The 14572-nt window shown below is 50.2% G+C and overlaps 1 protein-coding gene across 13 annotated transcripts in view; it reads left to right on the top strand.

Moving 5' to 3' along the window:
* The window catches only part of Banp (Btg3 associated nuclear protein), a 77870-nt gene that overhangs the window by 36634 nt on the left and 26664 nt on the right, over window positions 1-14572 (top strand). For all 13 annotated transcript variants that reach the window (XM_063277948.1, XM_006255752.5, XM_006255756.5 and 10 more), the window contains 3 exons: window positions 297-472; window positions 7217-7456; window positions 12075-12242. In XM_063277948.1, coding sequence (XP_063134018.1) covers window positions 297-472; window positions 7217-7456; window positions 12075-12242 — 584 coding nt within the window. The remainder of the gene's footprint in view (window positions 1-296; window positions 473-7216; window positions 7457-12074; window positions 12243-14572) is intronic.

Here is a 14572-nt window from a genome sequence, read left to right on the forward strand (position 1 = left end):
ATTCTAGGCTGAGTCTCAGTGAGTTATGGTTTTATTTCTTTTGTGCTGTTCATTTTTACGCAGTTGCTTTATATTCTTCGTCTTCTTGGTCTCAGGCTGTTGGTGTGCTATGTTGCTGCTCATCTCCATGGAGGGTGTGTGTGGGGACATACCGCATGTTGGGGACCCACCTTGTGCATTGGTCCATGCTCAGCTAGACAATGGGATAAGTCTACATAACAGTGGGAGTCAGGGCTATCTCAGTGTACCACTCATGTCCTCTCACAGCCTGGGCTGCTGTGTTTGTTTCCCGCCAGCGCTGTTCCTGGGCGTCGGCAGAATACCATCGTGGTGAAGGTGCCTGGTCAGGACGACAGTCACAATGAAGATGGAGAGAGTGGATCAGAGGCCAGTGACTCCGTGTCTAACTGCGGCCAGCCAGGAAGTCAGAACATTGGAAGCAACGTCACACTTATCACCCTGAACTCTGAAGGTGCGTTCGCCATAGTTGCACCTTTGTGCTCTTCTTTTGGAAGGGGCTGTGCTTGCTGTTGATAAGAAATGACACAGTGACAAAAAAGTTTAAGCAGCTGAAGTCCTACCGTGACTGCCAGCACCTGTGCCTCTCTCCTGTGACCATGCCTTTTTCGTGTTACTGACATGTCTGCTGTGGAGATGCCTTCTTGGATGCTCTGCTTCCTGAGGAGGAAGAGCTTCCATAAGCACGAACCAGTCACCTCTGCTCACAGTCCCTGGCATTCCTCTGTTGGTTGCCAGGCTTAGGGAGTACAGTCTCCTTGGGCTGGGCTGAGATCTGCAAGTAGCCAGGGAGAGCAAGTGTGGGGTCTGCCTTCCCTAGACTCCTCCCATGATTTCTTGGGGGCCCCCATGGGGTAGGGGCAGGCTCTTCCCTGAAAAGTCTGAAGTACCTCCTTGCTTCTAACTGACAGTAATGTTGAGAGAAAGGAAGGAAGGAACTCTGACAGACTAAGCTCTGTGTGCAAATCCTACCCATCGACTTTGTTTACCTGTGAGCCTTGGGAGGCTTTTGTTTCCTTATCTAAATGATTGGTTTTTCCTATAAGCACAAAATTTTGCTCTTAGGTATGTGCTGTATCTGAAATACTAGAAATAATGTCTGACTAAATTGCAGTGTTGGGGTCGAAGCTCGCTACCACACACTTGATGGTACACGTCACAGCGCACATTCTAGCGCTTGCTAAGGCTTAGGTTGTTGTTCCCAAAGCTCGTGTGCTCAGAGCGTGACCACAGCCCTGCCTCTGGGGTGGCCTAGGAGAGGAGTGGGCCACAGAGGTGGGTCCTAAAGAGGAGTGGGTGGGATCTAGCCCCCGTGTGGCCCTTCCTTTTGTGTCTTAGCTCCCATGGAGTAGGGAGCAGCCTCCGCTGCCACAGTCTTCCTCCATGATGGTGGCCACAGGACCAGTGACCATGGACTGAATCCTCTGAAAGCTCTTCTCATTAGAAACTGTTTTGTCACAGTGAGAGGCAGGTTTAGTTTATCTACAAGTTTATCCCCTGTCACCTTTGTCTGAATCTAGAATTTTTTTTATTATTTTTTTTTAATCACCCCTTCTAAGAAACCTCAGCCCAGTTAGTCACTCCCCACCCTCTCAGCCAGCCCTGTAGTTGCTGATCCTCTTGTGAAGGAGAATCCTCGAGTACTTAATATGACTGACTGGGTCATGCCATCCAGAAGGCAGGCAGGCCATCATTGCTCCTGTCCTCCCCTCATAAGGACAGGTTCTGCATTCTCTTCACTCTGGCCCTTTCTTTGTACACATAGGAGCTGAATTACCAATGCCTCTCCCTTGAGTGGCAGGGCCAGTGTTCTCTATCCTGTGGCCTTCCCTTTGTGTGACAGGGACTGCATGCTCCAGGCTCCAGGCTTGCCTTCCTGTGGCTGACGGGCATTTTGATTATTTTTGGTTGTGGTTGTTGCACATTGTAGTGTGTGAACATTTGCGTGTGTGTGAGTTTTAGCATGCGGGTGAACTCCAGGCCAGGGCAGTTGACTGTCTTTATCCTGAGAAGAAAGGTACCTGCCAGTCACTCCTTCTTCAAGGGAACCCCGTTAGGATCATGCCTGCTGTAACAGCCCAGGAGCCTGGTTGTTCACTCTCCTTCTCTTTGGGAGTTGTGCGAGCCCTAGTGTTAGTCTGGCCAGCTGCTTAGGCCTGGTATAGACCACTAAGGGACAGAATCTTGATAATCTGGGAAGTCTGGATTATCCTAAGAGTTTCCCCTTTGACCCTGCCTCTGATGTGACTGGTGTGGCATGTGCTTCATTTGGGGAAGTAGCGGATTGTATTGACATATTGACGTGGACTCAGGAAGGGGAATCACACGGCGCTTGCCTTGTGATTTGTGTCCTGAGGAAGGTCAGAGACCAGTAAATGGAGGCTGCGTCTCTGAGTGAGATGCCTGTTTTATAGTTGAGGCTGTGAGCACTATCACAGACATGCTAAACGCTTCTGCACCTCCCCACCCCTGTCATGCTGGAGGACAGCACCAGGACTGCCCATTCGCCCATGCCAGGAGCAGACATTTCACAGCTTTTAAAGAAGAGGTCATAGTTCAGAGCCATCTGGCTTTTGGGTGCTTTGGGAAAGGTAGGACACAGTGTGAATTGTCCTGCTGAGCCATGTGTCAGCACAGTGGCTCTCTAAGGAGTGTGTGGAGATAGATGGCACCATTATTAAGTGACTGCTGCATAGGCACTGTCACCAGGACAGTCTCTCACTTCAGACTCATTGCCACTAGTCCTAGCAGTCCTGGCCACTAACCTGTGGGACTCAGTCAGTCTTGCCTCCTTGCCCCAGAGTAGTTGCTTAGCAGGAAGTGTTGGTCATCTGGCTCACGTCAAAGAAGAGTTACTGATATGGTGTGCTATGTTTGTAGGATTTAGTCCTGGTGGTCCCCGTTTAGAGCCAAGAGTTGCAAGCAGACAGAAGGTTCTTGTCATCTTGAGTATCTGTGTGCCTAAGGTCTGGAGTACCAGACTTCAAAGTGGTTATTGCTTAAGAATTCCAGATATGGGCTGGAGAGATGGCTCAGTGGTTAAGTGGTTAAGTTCCAAAGGTCCTGAGTTCAAATCCCAGCAACCATATGGTGGCTCACAACCATCTGTAATGAGATTTGATGCCCTCTTCTGGTGTGTCTGAAGACAGCTACAGTGTACTTATATATTTGTTTATAGAATAAACAAATAAATCTCAAATAACTTGTTTATTTGTTTATAGAATAAACAAATCCCAAAAACCAAATATATAAAATTTGAAGTCAGTTGGTTATATTATAAGGGAAATCCTGCTCTGGTTTTAGGGCCCTGGAGTTGGACCTAGGGTCTTGGCAAGCTTCTACTACTGAGCTACACCCCAGCCCTCTTTTCCTTCTTTGTTTTGAGATAGTGTCTCACTCAGTTGTCCACGCTGTCCTTGAATGTTGCTCTGCAGCTCAGGTAGGCTGTGACATCATTTCAGTCCTGCTGCCTTACCCTCTGAAGGAGCTGGGACCGCAGCCTGTCATTTCATCTTACTGTAGGTTTCATTGGGTCAGGTTTTAGAGATGGTGGGGTAGAAGGGCAGTATGTGTCCATGTCATCTGTGGGTGGTTGTCCTCTTGCGTCCCATTCTTGAACACTGAGAGTATGAAGGACATAGTCATTCACAGGCCAAGCTGGCTGAATGCACCAAAACAGGATCTGTTAATTAAGGGATTTAGTGGGGTTTCCATTCCCACAGTGTGGCTGTGTCGTAATTCCTCTGGGACAGGCTAATCCTCCATGTAAAATTCTAAACATTTAATTGCAGTGAGGAGGTATTGTGTTTCAGTTATCACTGGTTTGGACTGCTTCCTCTGCAAGTGTATGATTTCATGCTGTATCCTGCTGGCCAGTCAAGACTTATTGACAACTTCCCATGACAGATGCCCTTTAGGTCCCTGCCCATGAAGCTGGTCGCAGCCTGGGAAAGCTCCAAGTGGCTTGTAACTTGAGTTTTGCTTTGTTTTTATTTTGTTGTGACCAGTCCCTCAGATGCCCAGCTGTAGTGAGAGGAGCTGATGGCAACGTGGGTAGATCTTGCCTGTGGGGTGACCACAAGGTTAGGGTAATAGAGACCTGGGGTGTGCTTTGCTATCTTATGTAAGAAATATTTGTGCGTTACTGGTTAGAAACCACAGCTATATAATAGAATTATTATTTAAAATAGCTTACTAAAAAAAGAAAAATGAAGCTAAATAGTACATATATATACCAAAAACATTTTTGAAAGAAAATTTTGGATTATGCCATTTCAAATTGAGATTTACAATTTAGTTTGTGGAACTTCTAAAATTGTCTTCTTCTGTGCTATAGAAGTAGCTTCTGGCTAACATGTGGCCGGTCCTTGGTTCAGAGCACATTCTAGCCTTCCTGTGCCCCTTGCCCATATGGAACACTGGTTACATACCTCGCCATCCACACATGGGTGAGGATTATGTGAACGCTTCTCGAAGCCAGCTGCAGGTATGAAGAATGAATGTGCAGGCACAGATAGGCCCCCAGATTCTGTGGGTGCCCCTGGACCCCTGGATGTCTGTGCAGGGCAGACACTTAGAAGTGCACAAGAATAAGGAGTTTTCTGGACTGTGCAGAGCCTCTTGCTGCCCTCTTGCTGAAAGAACTGGGCTGAATAAATGCCATCAACCCTTGTCTGGGTTTCAGAACATTCTGGGTTTTGTGTGGCAGTGTGGCCTGGACGGCAGCGGATGCTCACACTTGTTTCCTGTCTGCTAAGTTCATTCTGGTCATCTCAGTTTTGGAACCACTAGTATCTCATGAAGCATATGTCTTAATGTTGGTAAACTGGGTTTGCTTTACAAATGCCAGGTGGGAATTAATTTTTCACATGGATAAAACATACTTAATAGTAGTTCATGACTACAAGTCTGCTGTTGTCTAAAACTTGCCCGAAGGAGGCTGAGGCTGACCCCAGGAAGCCATTGACCCGAGCTTTGCAGTATTTGAGTAGCTTCGAAGCCTCCACGGTCACACCTTTTCTAGATTGTCAGTACCCTTGTGTTGGCTCATGCCATATGTCACTGGCCTCTGGGGCGTTAACAGCCTTAGGGATGGCTTAGGAAAGCCACAGATGTGATTGGTGCTCTTGAGTAGGGACTGGGGCATCTGGGAGGCAAGGCTGTCACAGAGCCAGTGGGCCAGCAAGGCTGGAATGTGGGAACTGCTTCCTTGCTCTTCATACCTGAGCTGCTGTCAGGGAGCTTTTCTTGTCCCACGTAGCCGATGCCCTGGGCCTTGGGTGTGAGGGAAATGACGGGAGGTTTGCACTGTCCGTGGCTCCTGCAGGGCAGGGGAGGTGATGATTCATAGCGAGGCATCTCTGCTGCCCACACTGTGTGGTGAGTTGCTGAGTGGCAGTTGTTGCACCGTGAGTTTGGAACAAAAGATCTCTCTATGCTCACATGACCTCACATTCAGTGGTGTGCAAAGGCTTGCTGAGGTCAAGGCCCTGGGAATAATAGAGGACCTGGCCCTGGTGCTTCAGGGTCTGCTTTCCTTCCAGAGAAAGCGGAAACACAGACCCAGACTGGCTCTGCACTGGTGCTTGCTGGGTAGTATGGGAGGTGGAGATGCTCACCCGGGGCGTTCGCTCTGCATTTTATTCTTCTGGAACCTAAGATAGACTCTCAGTGCTGACCTGCTTTAAAGAAGAGCAGAAAATCCAAATTGCTGGAAGTTTTTCTTTCTTTTTTTTTTTTTTGGTTCTTTTTTTTCGGAGCTGGGGACTGAACCCAGGGCCTTGCGTTTCCTAGGCAAGCGCTCTACCACTGAGCTAAATCCCCAACCCCAAGTTTTTCATTTTTAAAAACAGTTTTTAAAAGTGATTATGTCATTGAAGATTTATATGACTGGAAAAGAAAACAAGTTTATTTCATTTGTAAAGTAAATAAAGCTAGAAGACTGTGCTGTTCAGATGGTAACATTGGATCGACTTGTTAGTGCAGTAAGTACACCCCTCCTGAATTTACAAAAGGTGTGTCTCACATAGGAGTTGGGTAGATGTTGTCTTGTTCTGTGGAGAGACATGACTCAGTGTTACCAGTGGGAACCTGGACTCCACTGTTACACAAGTCTGTAAGGTCAGAGGGCACCAGCTCTGTGTGTTTGTGGGAGCCAGCATGGCCCACTGAGTGGCAGCGCTTCCTCCTGCTGTCGCCTTCATCACCTAGTGATGACAGCAGGCCTAGGCCTTTCTCGACCTGGAATGGTTCTCCTGCCCCCCAGCAGTCTTCTTCTGTTTGTTTTGTTGTGTGTTGAGATCTGCTGGCCTGGAACTCACGCCTCTCCTGCCTCACACCTCTTAAGTTTTGGGATCTCAGGCATGTGCCATTATAGCCAGCCCACTGGACTTTTGCATACTGGATATGGCAGCAGTGGCTGGCTGACTTCTAGAAAAGAGCCTGTCTGAGGACCGTCTTTCTCCTTACAAACCATTGATCCCACCACATGACTGGTTCTTCATTTTCTGAATCCTAAAGTTCAGCTGTTTCCATCTTTCCCTGTGACTGAGAGCCCGTGCCCATTCTCCACCCTGCCAGCATGTTTCCCCGTGATGTTGTAAGGCAGTATTGTGATAGGGACCTAGCGAAGGCTTCCTGGGAGAGGTGCACATGCACCAGCTGGAGTGTGCTCGGATGGGCTGGGCCCATGAGTGTGCTTGGGTGAGCTGGGCCCATGAGTGTGCTTGGGTGAGCTGGGCCCATGAGTGTGCTTGGGTGAGCTGGGCCCATGGGTGTGCTTGGGTGAGCTGGGCCCATGAGTGTGCTCGGGTGAGCTGGGCCCATGAGTGTGCTTGGGTGAGCTGGGCCCATGGGTGTGCTTGGGTGAGCTGGGCCCATGAGTGTGCCCAGGTGAGCGGGGCCCATGGAGAACTAGCGTGGTAGGGCTCTGATTCGCCAGCATACTTGCCTGCCTTTGAGACATCAGTTTTTATTCTGTTTGCCCAAAGGACTTCTGTTATTTGAACTCCTATCTTGTTTTGATGCATTCCTTTAAAACCAGGATGCCTTGGGCCTGCTACACCTCAGCTCCGGTGTTCCCGCAGCCAGATGGAGGCTGGGAGCTTGGCTTACCAGCCAGGGAGCTTACATCTGCATGTGTGCTGTGTGGTCTGAACCTGCTTCTGAGCTTTGCTAACGAGGCCTTTCTCCCCTTCAGAGGACTATCCCAATGGCACCTGGCTGGGTGATGAGAATAACCCTGAGATGCGGGTACGTTGTGCCATCATCCCCTCCGACATGCTGCACATCAGCACGAACTGTCGCACCGCTGAGAAGATGGCGCTGACGCTGCTGGACTACCTGTTCCACCGTGAGGTGCAGGCTGTGTCCAACTTGTCGGGCCAGGGCAAGCACGGGAAGAAGCAGCTGGACCCCCTCACTATCTATGGCATCCGGTGTAAGTTCACACAGCTGAAAACAGCCTGGCGTGTGGGGCTGCTGAGGTGGTCAGGGAGCTGAATCCACACCATGTTTCCAGTCTTAAGGGTGATGCCAGTCTCAGGGGTCATCACAGAGATGGGGATCTGGACTCAGGATTTGCTTTGGCAAGATGTTGTATGGCACCCTGTGTTGAGAGGGACCCTGTGTTGAGAGGGACACTTGGGAATGTGCTTCTCTAGGGTCTTGCAGATCCCAGTCTCACTCATCCTTAGGCTGCTTTTGGAGAGGAAAGAGCAGAGGTGGGATTCCTTGCTGCCCACTGCCCCAGTGCCCACCTGCTCTCTGTGCAGGGAGGTCTTGGCCTTGGCACCAGGACATGCCCATGAGCTGGTTTGGCTGTGCTGGAGGCCAGCAGCACTCTAGGACGGGTTTCAGTGCCCATCATGAACTTGTGCTTTCCTCTCCTTGAGGACACCCACTACTCAAGCTGGCTGTCACTGTGCCTTCCCGCTCTTTCATGGGAAGCCCCTCTTATCAGTGGTCCAGTCTGATGCCCAGCCTCCTAAATGCTTCATTCCAGAGCTACCTGGAATGAACTGGCAAGTGGTGGCCTCTGCTCACATGCAGGATGAGTCCTGGGATGGCTGGGGCCACACCTTTGGCTTTCCCATCATCCCAGAGGGGGCAGCACATGGGCGAGTACTGGGGCCAGAGGAAGCACAGCTCTATCAAATATCCCACATGATCTCCTTTTGGGGTTGGGGATTTAGCTCAGTGGTAGAGCGCTTGCCTAGCAAGCGCAAGGCCCTGGGTTTGGTCCCCAGCTCCGAAAAATAGAAACAAAAACAAATATCCCACAGCAGGGAGGTATTTGACATTTTTATTTTTAGAAAGACTGGCCTTGGGGCTTCAGAGTGTTGGGTCAGTGTACCCCACAGTTAGACACTGGCTTAGCTCTAGGGATTTGTAGTAGGTAGGAGAGAAAGGGGTGCTACTAAGGCTATGGCCATCCGTACAAGAGTCTGCCTTGCATTCCCCAAACCACAGTCTACACTATGTTCACTTGGTTGTGGGCCATGTGTGAGAGAGGGAGTGCAGGCTGTTCATAATGACCATGCTCTGTGGCCTTGGGCTCCATGCTGGCCTCTCTGTGCATTGGTTCCTTAGCCTTGTAAGAACAGAAACGTGGTGAAATGCTGGCATACCTCCACCTGTGTGGGCACTCTTCCTCCCAGGTGCTGGGATTAAAGGTGTGCACCACCACACCCATGCAGCCACCCTCCTAAACCATTACCTAGAGGACAGTTTCCTGGTCATAAGTTACAGGTAGCTCCTTATCTAGAGAGCTCTCCTGGCGTTATGGGGTGTATGGGATTTCTATGCTAATAGAGTCTGTGCTGTGGCATTCAGACATGGGCCCAGACGCAGGGTTTAGCTGTTGTCTGGGCAACACTTCCTCCTCCAGAGGGACTTTGCCTCTAGCTCTGGGGGTGCTGGTAGTTTTGGTGCTTCCTGATGTACCATCAGCCACCTCCTCCCTGAATGTCTGTGTCTGTTTCTCCTTATAAGCACATGTTGTACCGGAGTGAGGCCCACTACTGTAACCTCTTCCTCATATCTGCAAAGGCCCTCACTGTCTCATTTGGAGGTCATTTTTGGAAGACTGTTCCATCAGTGACAGGGATGTGGGTTTCTCGGAGCTTGGATAGCCAGATGCTGGCTCTTCCCAGGCCCTGAAGGGTGGATTGGGAAAGCTGCTCATGTGCTTCAGATACAGCCATGGATAGGTGTGGCATTGGTCTGCCCAGAGGCAGGGAAGAGTTGGTCAGTGGGAGACCTCCTCTCAGAAGGGGTTGGTCACTGCTGTGGAGCCGGCTTAGAATGGCCGTCAGGGAAAATAAGCTAAGAGGAGTTGTGGGGAAGTGTGGATGGCTCAGGGTGAGCAGGGAGAGCCTGACAGGCTTTCCTTGGGAAACTTGGCCGTGTACAGGCCTGTTGAGAGCACCCCTAGTCCAGTGCTCCTCCCATCCCCTTGGTGGGGTCTAATGTTTTTAGGGGGAACTGCGGTTGTGTGGGGTCTGTGAAAGGTGAGCCCTTGGAGGTAGTTTTCCCCTTGGTTCTCTCTTTGGCCTTGAGATGATTTTAACAATGATTGTGTCCTCCTTCCTTTGTGACTGATGAAGTACTATGCCACCCACCGAGGAGCTGCTGTTCCCTCTAGTCTTGCCTTTCCCACAGTTCCTAGCAGGCTTCTGTGTAGGCTTGTTCAGTGAGATCTTGGAGCTCCTTTACCCATCTATCCTAGTCAGCCGTGGAGTTGTGGGGGGTGGGGAGCCTCAGCAATGGTGGCAATGCTTCCTGGCCCTGCTGTACGTGCGTGCGAGCAAGCTGGCTGCCTCCACAGCTTGAAGAGCAGCTGCTCCCGCCTTTGGATTTAGCCTTCCCATGACCTACCATTCCACTCTGTGGGCAGCAGGGGACCCACAGGCCACCAGCTGGAGGCTGTCCTTTTGAAGGCTTTTGGTTTTGAGACTTGATTCTACTGCATGACCTACTGAGCAGCAGAGGAGGGTGTGACATCAGGCCTTGTCTGGTTTGTCCTCAGCTGTGATGAAGGTGGGCATAGAGCAGGATAGCCAGAAGCTACGCTGGAAGGTCGCCTCTTTTGTTTCTTGGTTTCACCTCAAAACAGGCACAAGGGCAATGATGTTTTTATTCTATGAGGTTTTCAAATGTGTATCAGGTGAGGTGGTTGGTCAGTAGCGGGTTGTTCTGTGGTGACTGTGACTGGAAGCCAGGTAACCAGCCTAGGACCTAGTGAGGCTTTGTCCATACGTAAAGCCACTTGTAGTACGTGTGGTTGCTCAGTGGTCTGTCGAATGATCACTCTGTGTCTGTTTTAGGTGGCCCGAAAGCCAGAACCAGAGTTGTCAGCTCACTCCCAGATTCCCTTTCCCGTGGGAAGGCAAAAGGACTGCTGGGTTCTGTATGGGGCTCAGCAGGCCAGCCTCCTTCCAGGCCACAGGTCTACTGTCATCGTTACCTGAAGATCTGCAAACCGAAAACTCAGACATCTATCTCCTAGTGCCCCATACTTAATACAGCAGTTGCAGGCTTCGTTTCTACTACTTCTCGTGTTCGCCAGTGATAAAGCAGCATCAGAATTTGGTTGGTTACCCTACCTCTCAGTAGATGATCAAAACTCAGTGTCCTTATTGGCCAAAGCAGGAAATTTTCCAACTTAGACTTTTGATTATTATAGTTTGAGTTTCTCCCATTTATTTTCCTGCTAATCAGTGAAGCTGTGTAAGCCAGCTACAGAGGTCACTTTGTTGAAGAGGAAGTCCTGTGACATTATTCACTACCATCCTTCCTGCTGCCATTGGGGCTGAGGCAGACAGAGGACCATGGACTGGAGACAGGGTCCAGTGGTTAAGAGCACTTATTCCTCTTCTAGCAGACACGAATTTGATTCCCAGCTCTCACAGCAATGGCTTACAACTGTCTGTAGCTCCAGCTTTAGGAGATCGAGTGACTGTGACCTGCGGGCACCTGTACTGGCCTTGTGCACACTCGAATATAATTTAATTAATATAATTTTTAATTGGCAAACTTAAGGAGTGGCAATACAAAAAGTAAGTTCTAAAAAGAAAAAGGGAGGGACATGACATAAGCTAGTGAGATGGGCCAGGCTTGGAGTAGGCTGTCAGCTGTATCTGTCACCTGTTTCTGTTGGCCTTTTCTGTGGTGCTCCTGGCGTTCTCTGCACTCCTAAGGATTAACAGTTTGGGTTCCAGTGTTTGCTCTGCTGTGTACCGTGTGGTCCTGATCATCGATCCTCCAGTGCTGAGTATGGGTAGTACCCTTCCTGTGATCCCAAGCAACTCTGGGAAATAGTTCCTGTGCTAAGAACTTGTGTTTTAGGAGACAACCTAGTAAGAATGCAGGACAAGCCTCTGACAAGGAGCACTGACCAAATACCTTGAGGTGATAGCTGCTCACTGAACGCCACACCGAGATCAAAACCAAGTTCCTGCATTTATAAGGAAGGAAGGGTATAAACACTGTGGGACTCCGGTACCTTTAAGGTGTCCTAGAAAGCAAGTGTGCCACACTGAGGGAAGTTTTGGATGAGGAAGGGCGACAGAGTACTGTTAGCTGGTCTGGACTGAGGTGGGCTGGGCCAAAGAGAGGAGCAGAGGGTAATGGACTACAGCTCTTGGCAAGACCTGCATGAGCGCAGTGTGAAGTCTATTTGATTCCCTAGGCAATTAGGATAGTGTGTGTTGTCTTGTGAGTTTAGGGCAAGAGAAGTTACAGGCTGGGCAGTCTGGAGCCTGTGTGAAGTGGAGTCCCCTTGGTGTTGGAGTGAAGCTGGGTTATTTAAAGGTTAAATAGACAGGGAGAGTGGTAAGGATCTGTATCTGACCCTGCTGACCTAGGGACCCTGAGTGACAGATGGGCCCTCTTCCCTGATGAAGTGAGCTTTTCTGGAAGATGAGTCAGCCCTCCAGGAGTAGGCCAGTGGCTCAGCTCGGTCTCTTAGCAGCGCTTAGTGGCTGTGTGAGCTCTCAGCAGTGGGACTCAGGACAAGCCTGCGTATGACAACTCTTATCTGAGACATGTTCTTTCAGGTCACCTCTTCTATAAATTTGGAATCACGGAATCTGATTGGTATCGGATCAAGCAGAGCATTGACTCCAAGTGCCGTACAGCCTGGCGGCGGAAGCAGCGAGGCCAGAGCCTGGCGGTCAAGAGCTTCTCTCGGAGGACACCATCCTCATCCTCCTACAGTGCCTCAGGTAGGCTCAGGAGAATGCTGTCCCGAAGCCTTTGTTCATCAGTCCTGGCCCCATTCAGTGTGAGGCTGGCCTTGTGGGAACTCCCTGGGCAGTAGCAGGAGCACAAGGCCTGCTCATTTTATTCATACGGTAGGCTCAACAGGGACATTTGGGGCAGGACCTTTCTTGTGTTGCTTGGTTACTTATCTTCTGAGTGTCTTGCTGCCTTAACAGTAGCTGCTGTTCCTTGCAGAGTGGCTGTGGGTGAGGGATGGAGGGCCCACTTTGTGCTCTGTAGTCTTAGTTTGAGCTTGTAGACACAGGCTTGTCCTTGAGATCTCAAAGATATTCTCTTAGCCATACCTGTTGGCCTGTCCCCTCCCTTCACCCTAGTGTAGGGCTTGGGCAGTCTTGGGCAGTCTTGGCTCTGGTACTTTTGCCACTGAGCTATGCTCTCAATCCTAAAATTGTCTTTTAAACTCTTTTTATAGCTTTCTTGGCAGTAGCAATTGCTCCGGAAAACTGAGTCCTGGGTCAGCTCAGGACCCAGGGCAGCAGTGGGCAGGGGGCTGGCAAGGCTCCCTCTCAGGGCAGAGTCCAGGGACTCTGTTTTGGAAGCTACAAAGCTGGTCACCTGGAGCCTCCTTGACCCTCTTCCAGAAAGCACTCTTCCTCCTTTGTTTAGTGCTTCTTGGATACTTAGCTCTAGCCGTTGCCAAGATTCTAAGGTGGTAGCTGTGTGGGCCACACCCATTGTTCCATGCAGGGCAGTGTTTCTGCAGACGGCGTGCAGAACTAGGAGTTGGCCTTCTTTCCTGGGAACCCAAGGGAGCCTTTAGGCATGAGAGGAATGTGTCTGGTGAAGTTGTATGTGGCAGAGGGTGTTTGGCTATTGAATGGGCAAACAGGACTTGTGGCTTGTGACTAACCTGAGATGCGCTCTTGGGGTTTCTCCCTCCTCACCTGAGCAGCAGATCTTCATGATGGCGGCTCTGGCAGTGGTTCATCAGTTCTGTTTGTCTCACTGTGGCTCCATGTGACTGTGCATGCGTGTTGCATCCATGTGCTAGATAAAGGTTGTAAGAGTGAGCACTGGAGTGAGCCTTCTTACTGTGGAAGTGCTGTGCAGACCAGTGGATAACTCAGTCTGGGCATCAGATCCCCTGAACTGGTGCTCTGATGGTTGTGAACCACCATGTGGGTGCTGGGAACTGAACCCAGGTCTTCTGACAGAGTAGCCAGTGCTGCTCTTAACTGCTAAAGCCATCTCTCCAGCCCCATAATCCAGAACTTAATGACAACCTGAGAAGATCATACTCTGGGCCACAGATTTCAGCATTGAATAGGAAGACAGCAAAGTCCAGACACCTAACCTAGGATCCAATACCAAGACACAGGAAAATAACCAAAACAGACAACAAACAAAACCTAAATCCAACCGGCTGAGCCACCCTGGTGGCTAAGGAGACCCAGTCTTAACACCTACAATGTTATTAAAGTTACATTCAAGAACTTAAACGAGGAGCAGGAATCCAGTAGCAGGGACGAAATAGACATTCAAAGATTGCTGATCAGAGTTAGAGATGAAACACGAGGGAATGGTTGCCAGGCACCTGGATTTCATGCAGGCTGAAGGTGGCTGTTGGTTTCATCACAAGGAGAGTTTATCAGATAGGGCCTTGATGAGGCAGGCCTCACCGGAGTCTGACAAAGTAAGGAGGCATGGCCTGTGCTGCGAGGTTAAGAAAGCACAGTGCAGATGGAAAGAGCAGGGTTCTGTAGCTGCACATGTGGGAAGACCTCCTCAGGTGCACAGCCAGCCCAGAGCATTACCTGCAGGCTCCACTGCTGTGTTCGTGCTGGGTCCTGGCACCTCTGAGGCTGAACAGTGCACCGTGTCCCTTTTCTGACATGAATCACCTTTCAGACATGTGACGGTCTGCCCCCTGGTCACAGGGTAGTGTTTGGGGGCCACTGAGAAGGCTGTCCCGGGACAGCCTCTGTGGTGACAGTGGAGCTTGAGTGAAGGGTGAGACATGAGACTGTGCAGGGAGTGGCAGTGCTGGTGAGTCGGACTGCCTTCAGAGGTGAAGGAGCCAAGAGATTGGCCGAGAAGAAGCAGGTCAGCGCTCCAGTCATATCACAAACAACCATTAGACCGTCCCTCTACAGGTGGACTGTTTACGACATGTGTCTGCTCTGAGGCGCTGCTGTGTAACTGTGGAGTCATGGTCAGTTCACATTCCAATTGAGGTAGTGTGCAGTGGTCTGAAGCTCCACATTTCTAGCCAGCACCCAACTAGCACCCACCTTGCTGGTCTAAGCCTGCTCTTAAATCAGTGGGGCTTCCT

This window comes from Rattus norvegicus, chromosome 19, assembly GCF_036323735.1.
Source record: "Rattus norvegicus strain BN/NHsdMcwi chromosome 19, GRCr8, whole genome shotgun sequence".
Taxonomy (NCBI): Eukaryota; Metazoa; Chordata; class Mammalia; order Rodentia; family Muridae; genus Rattus; species Rattus norvegicus.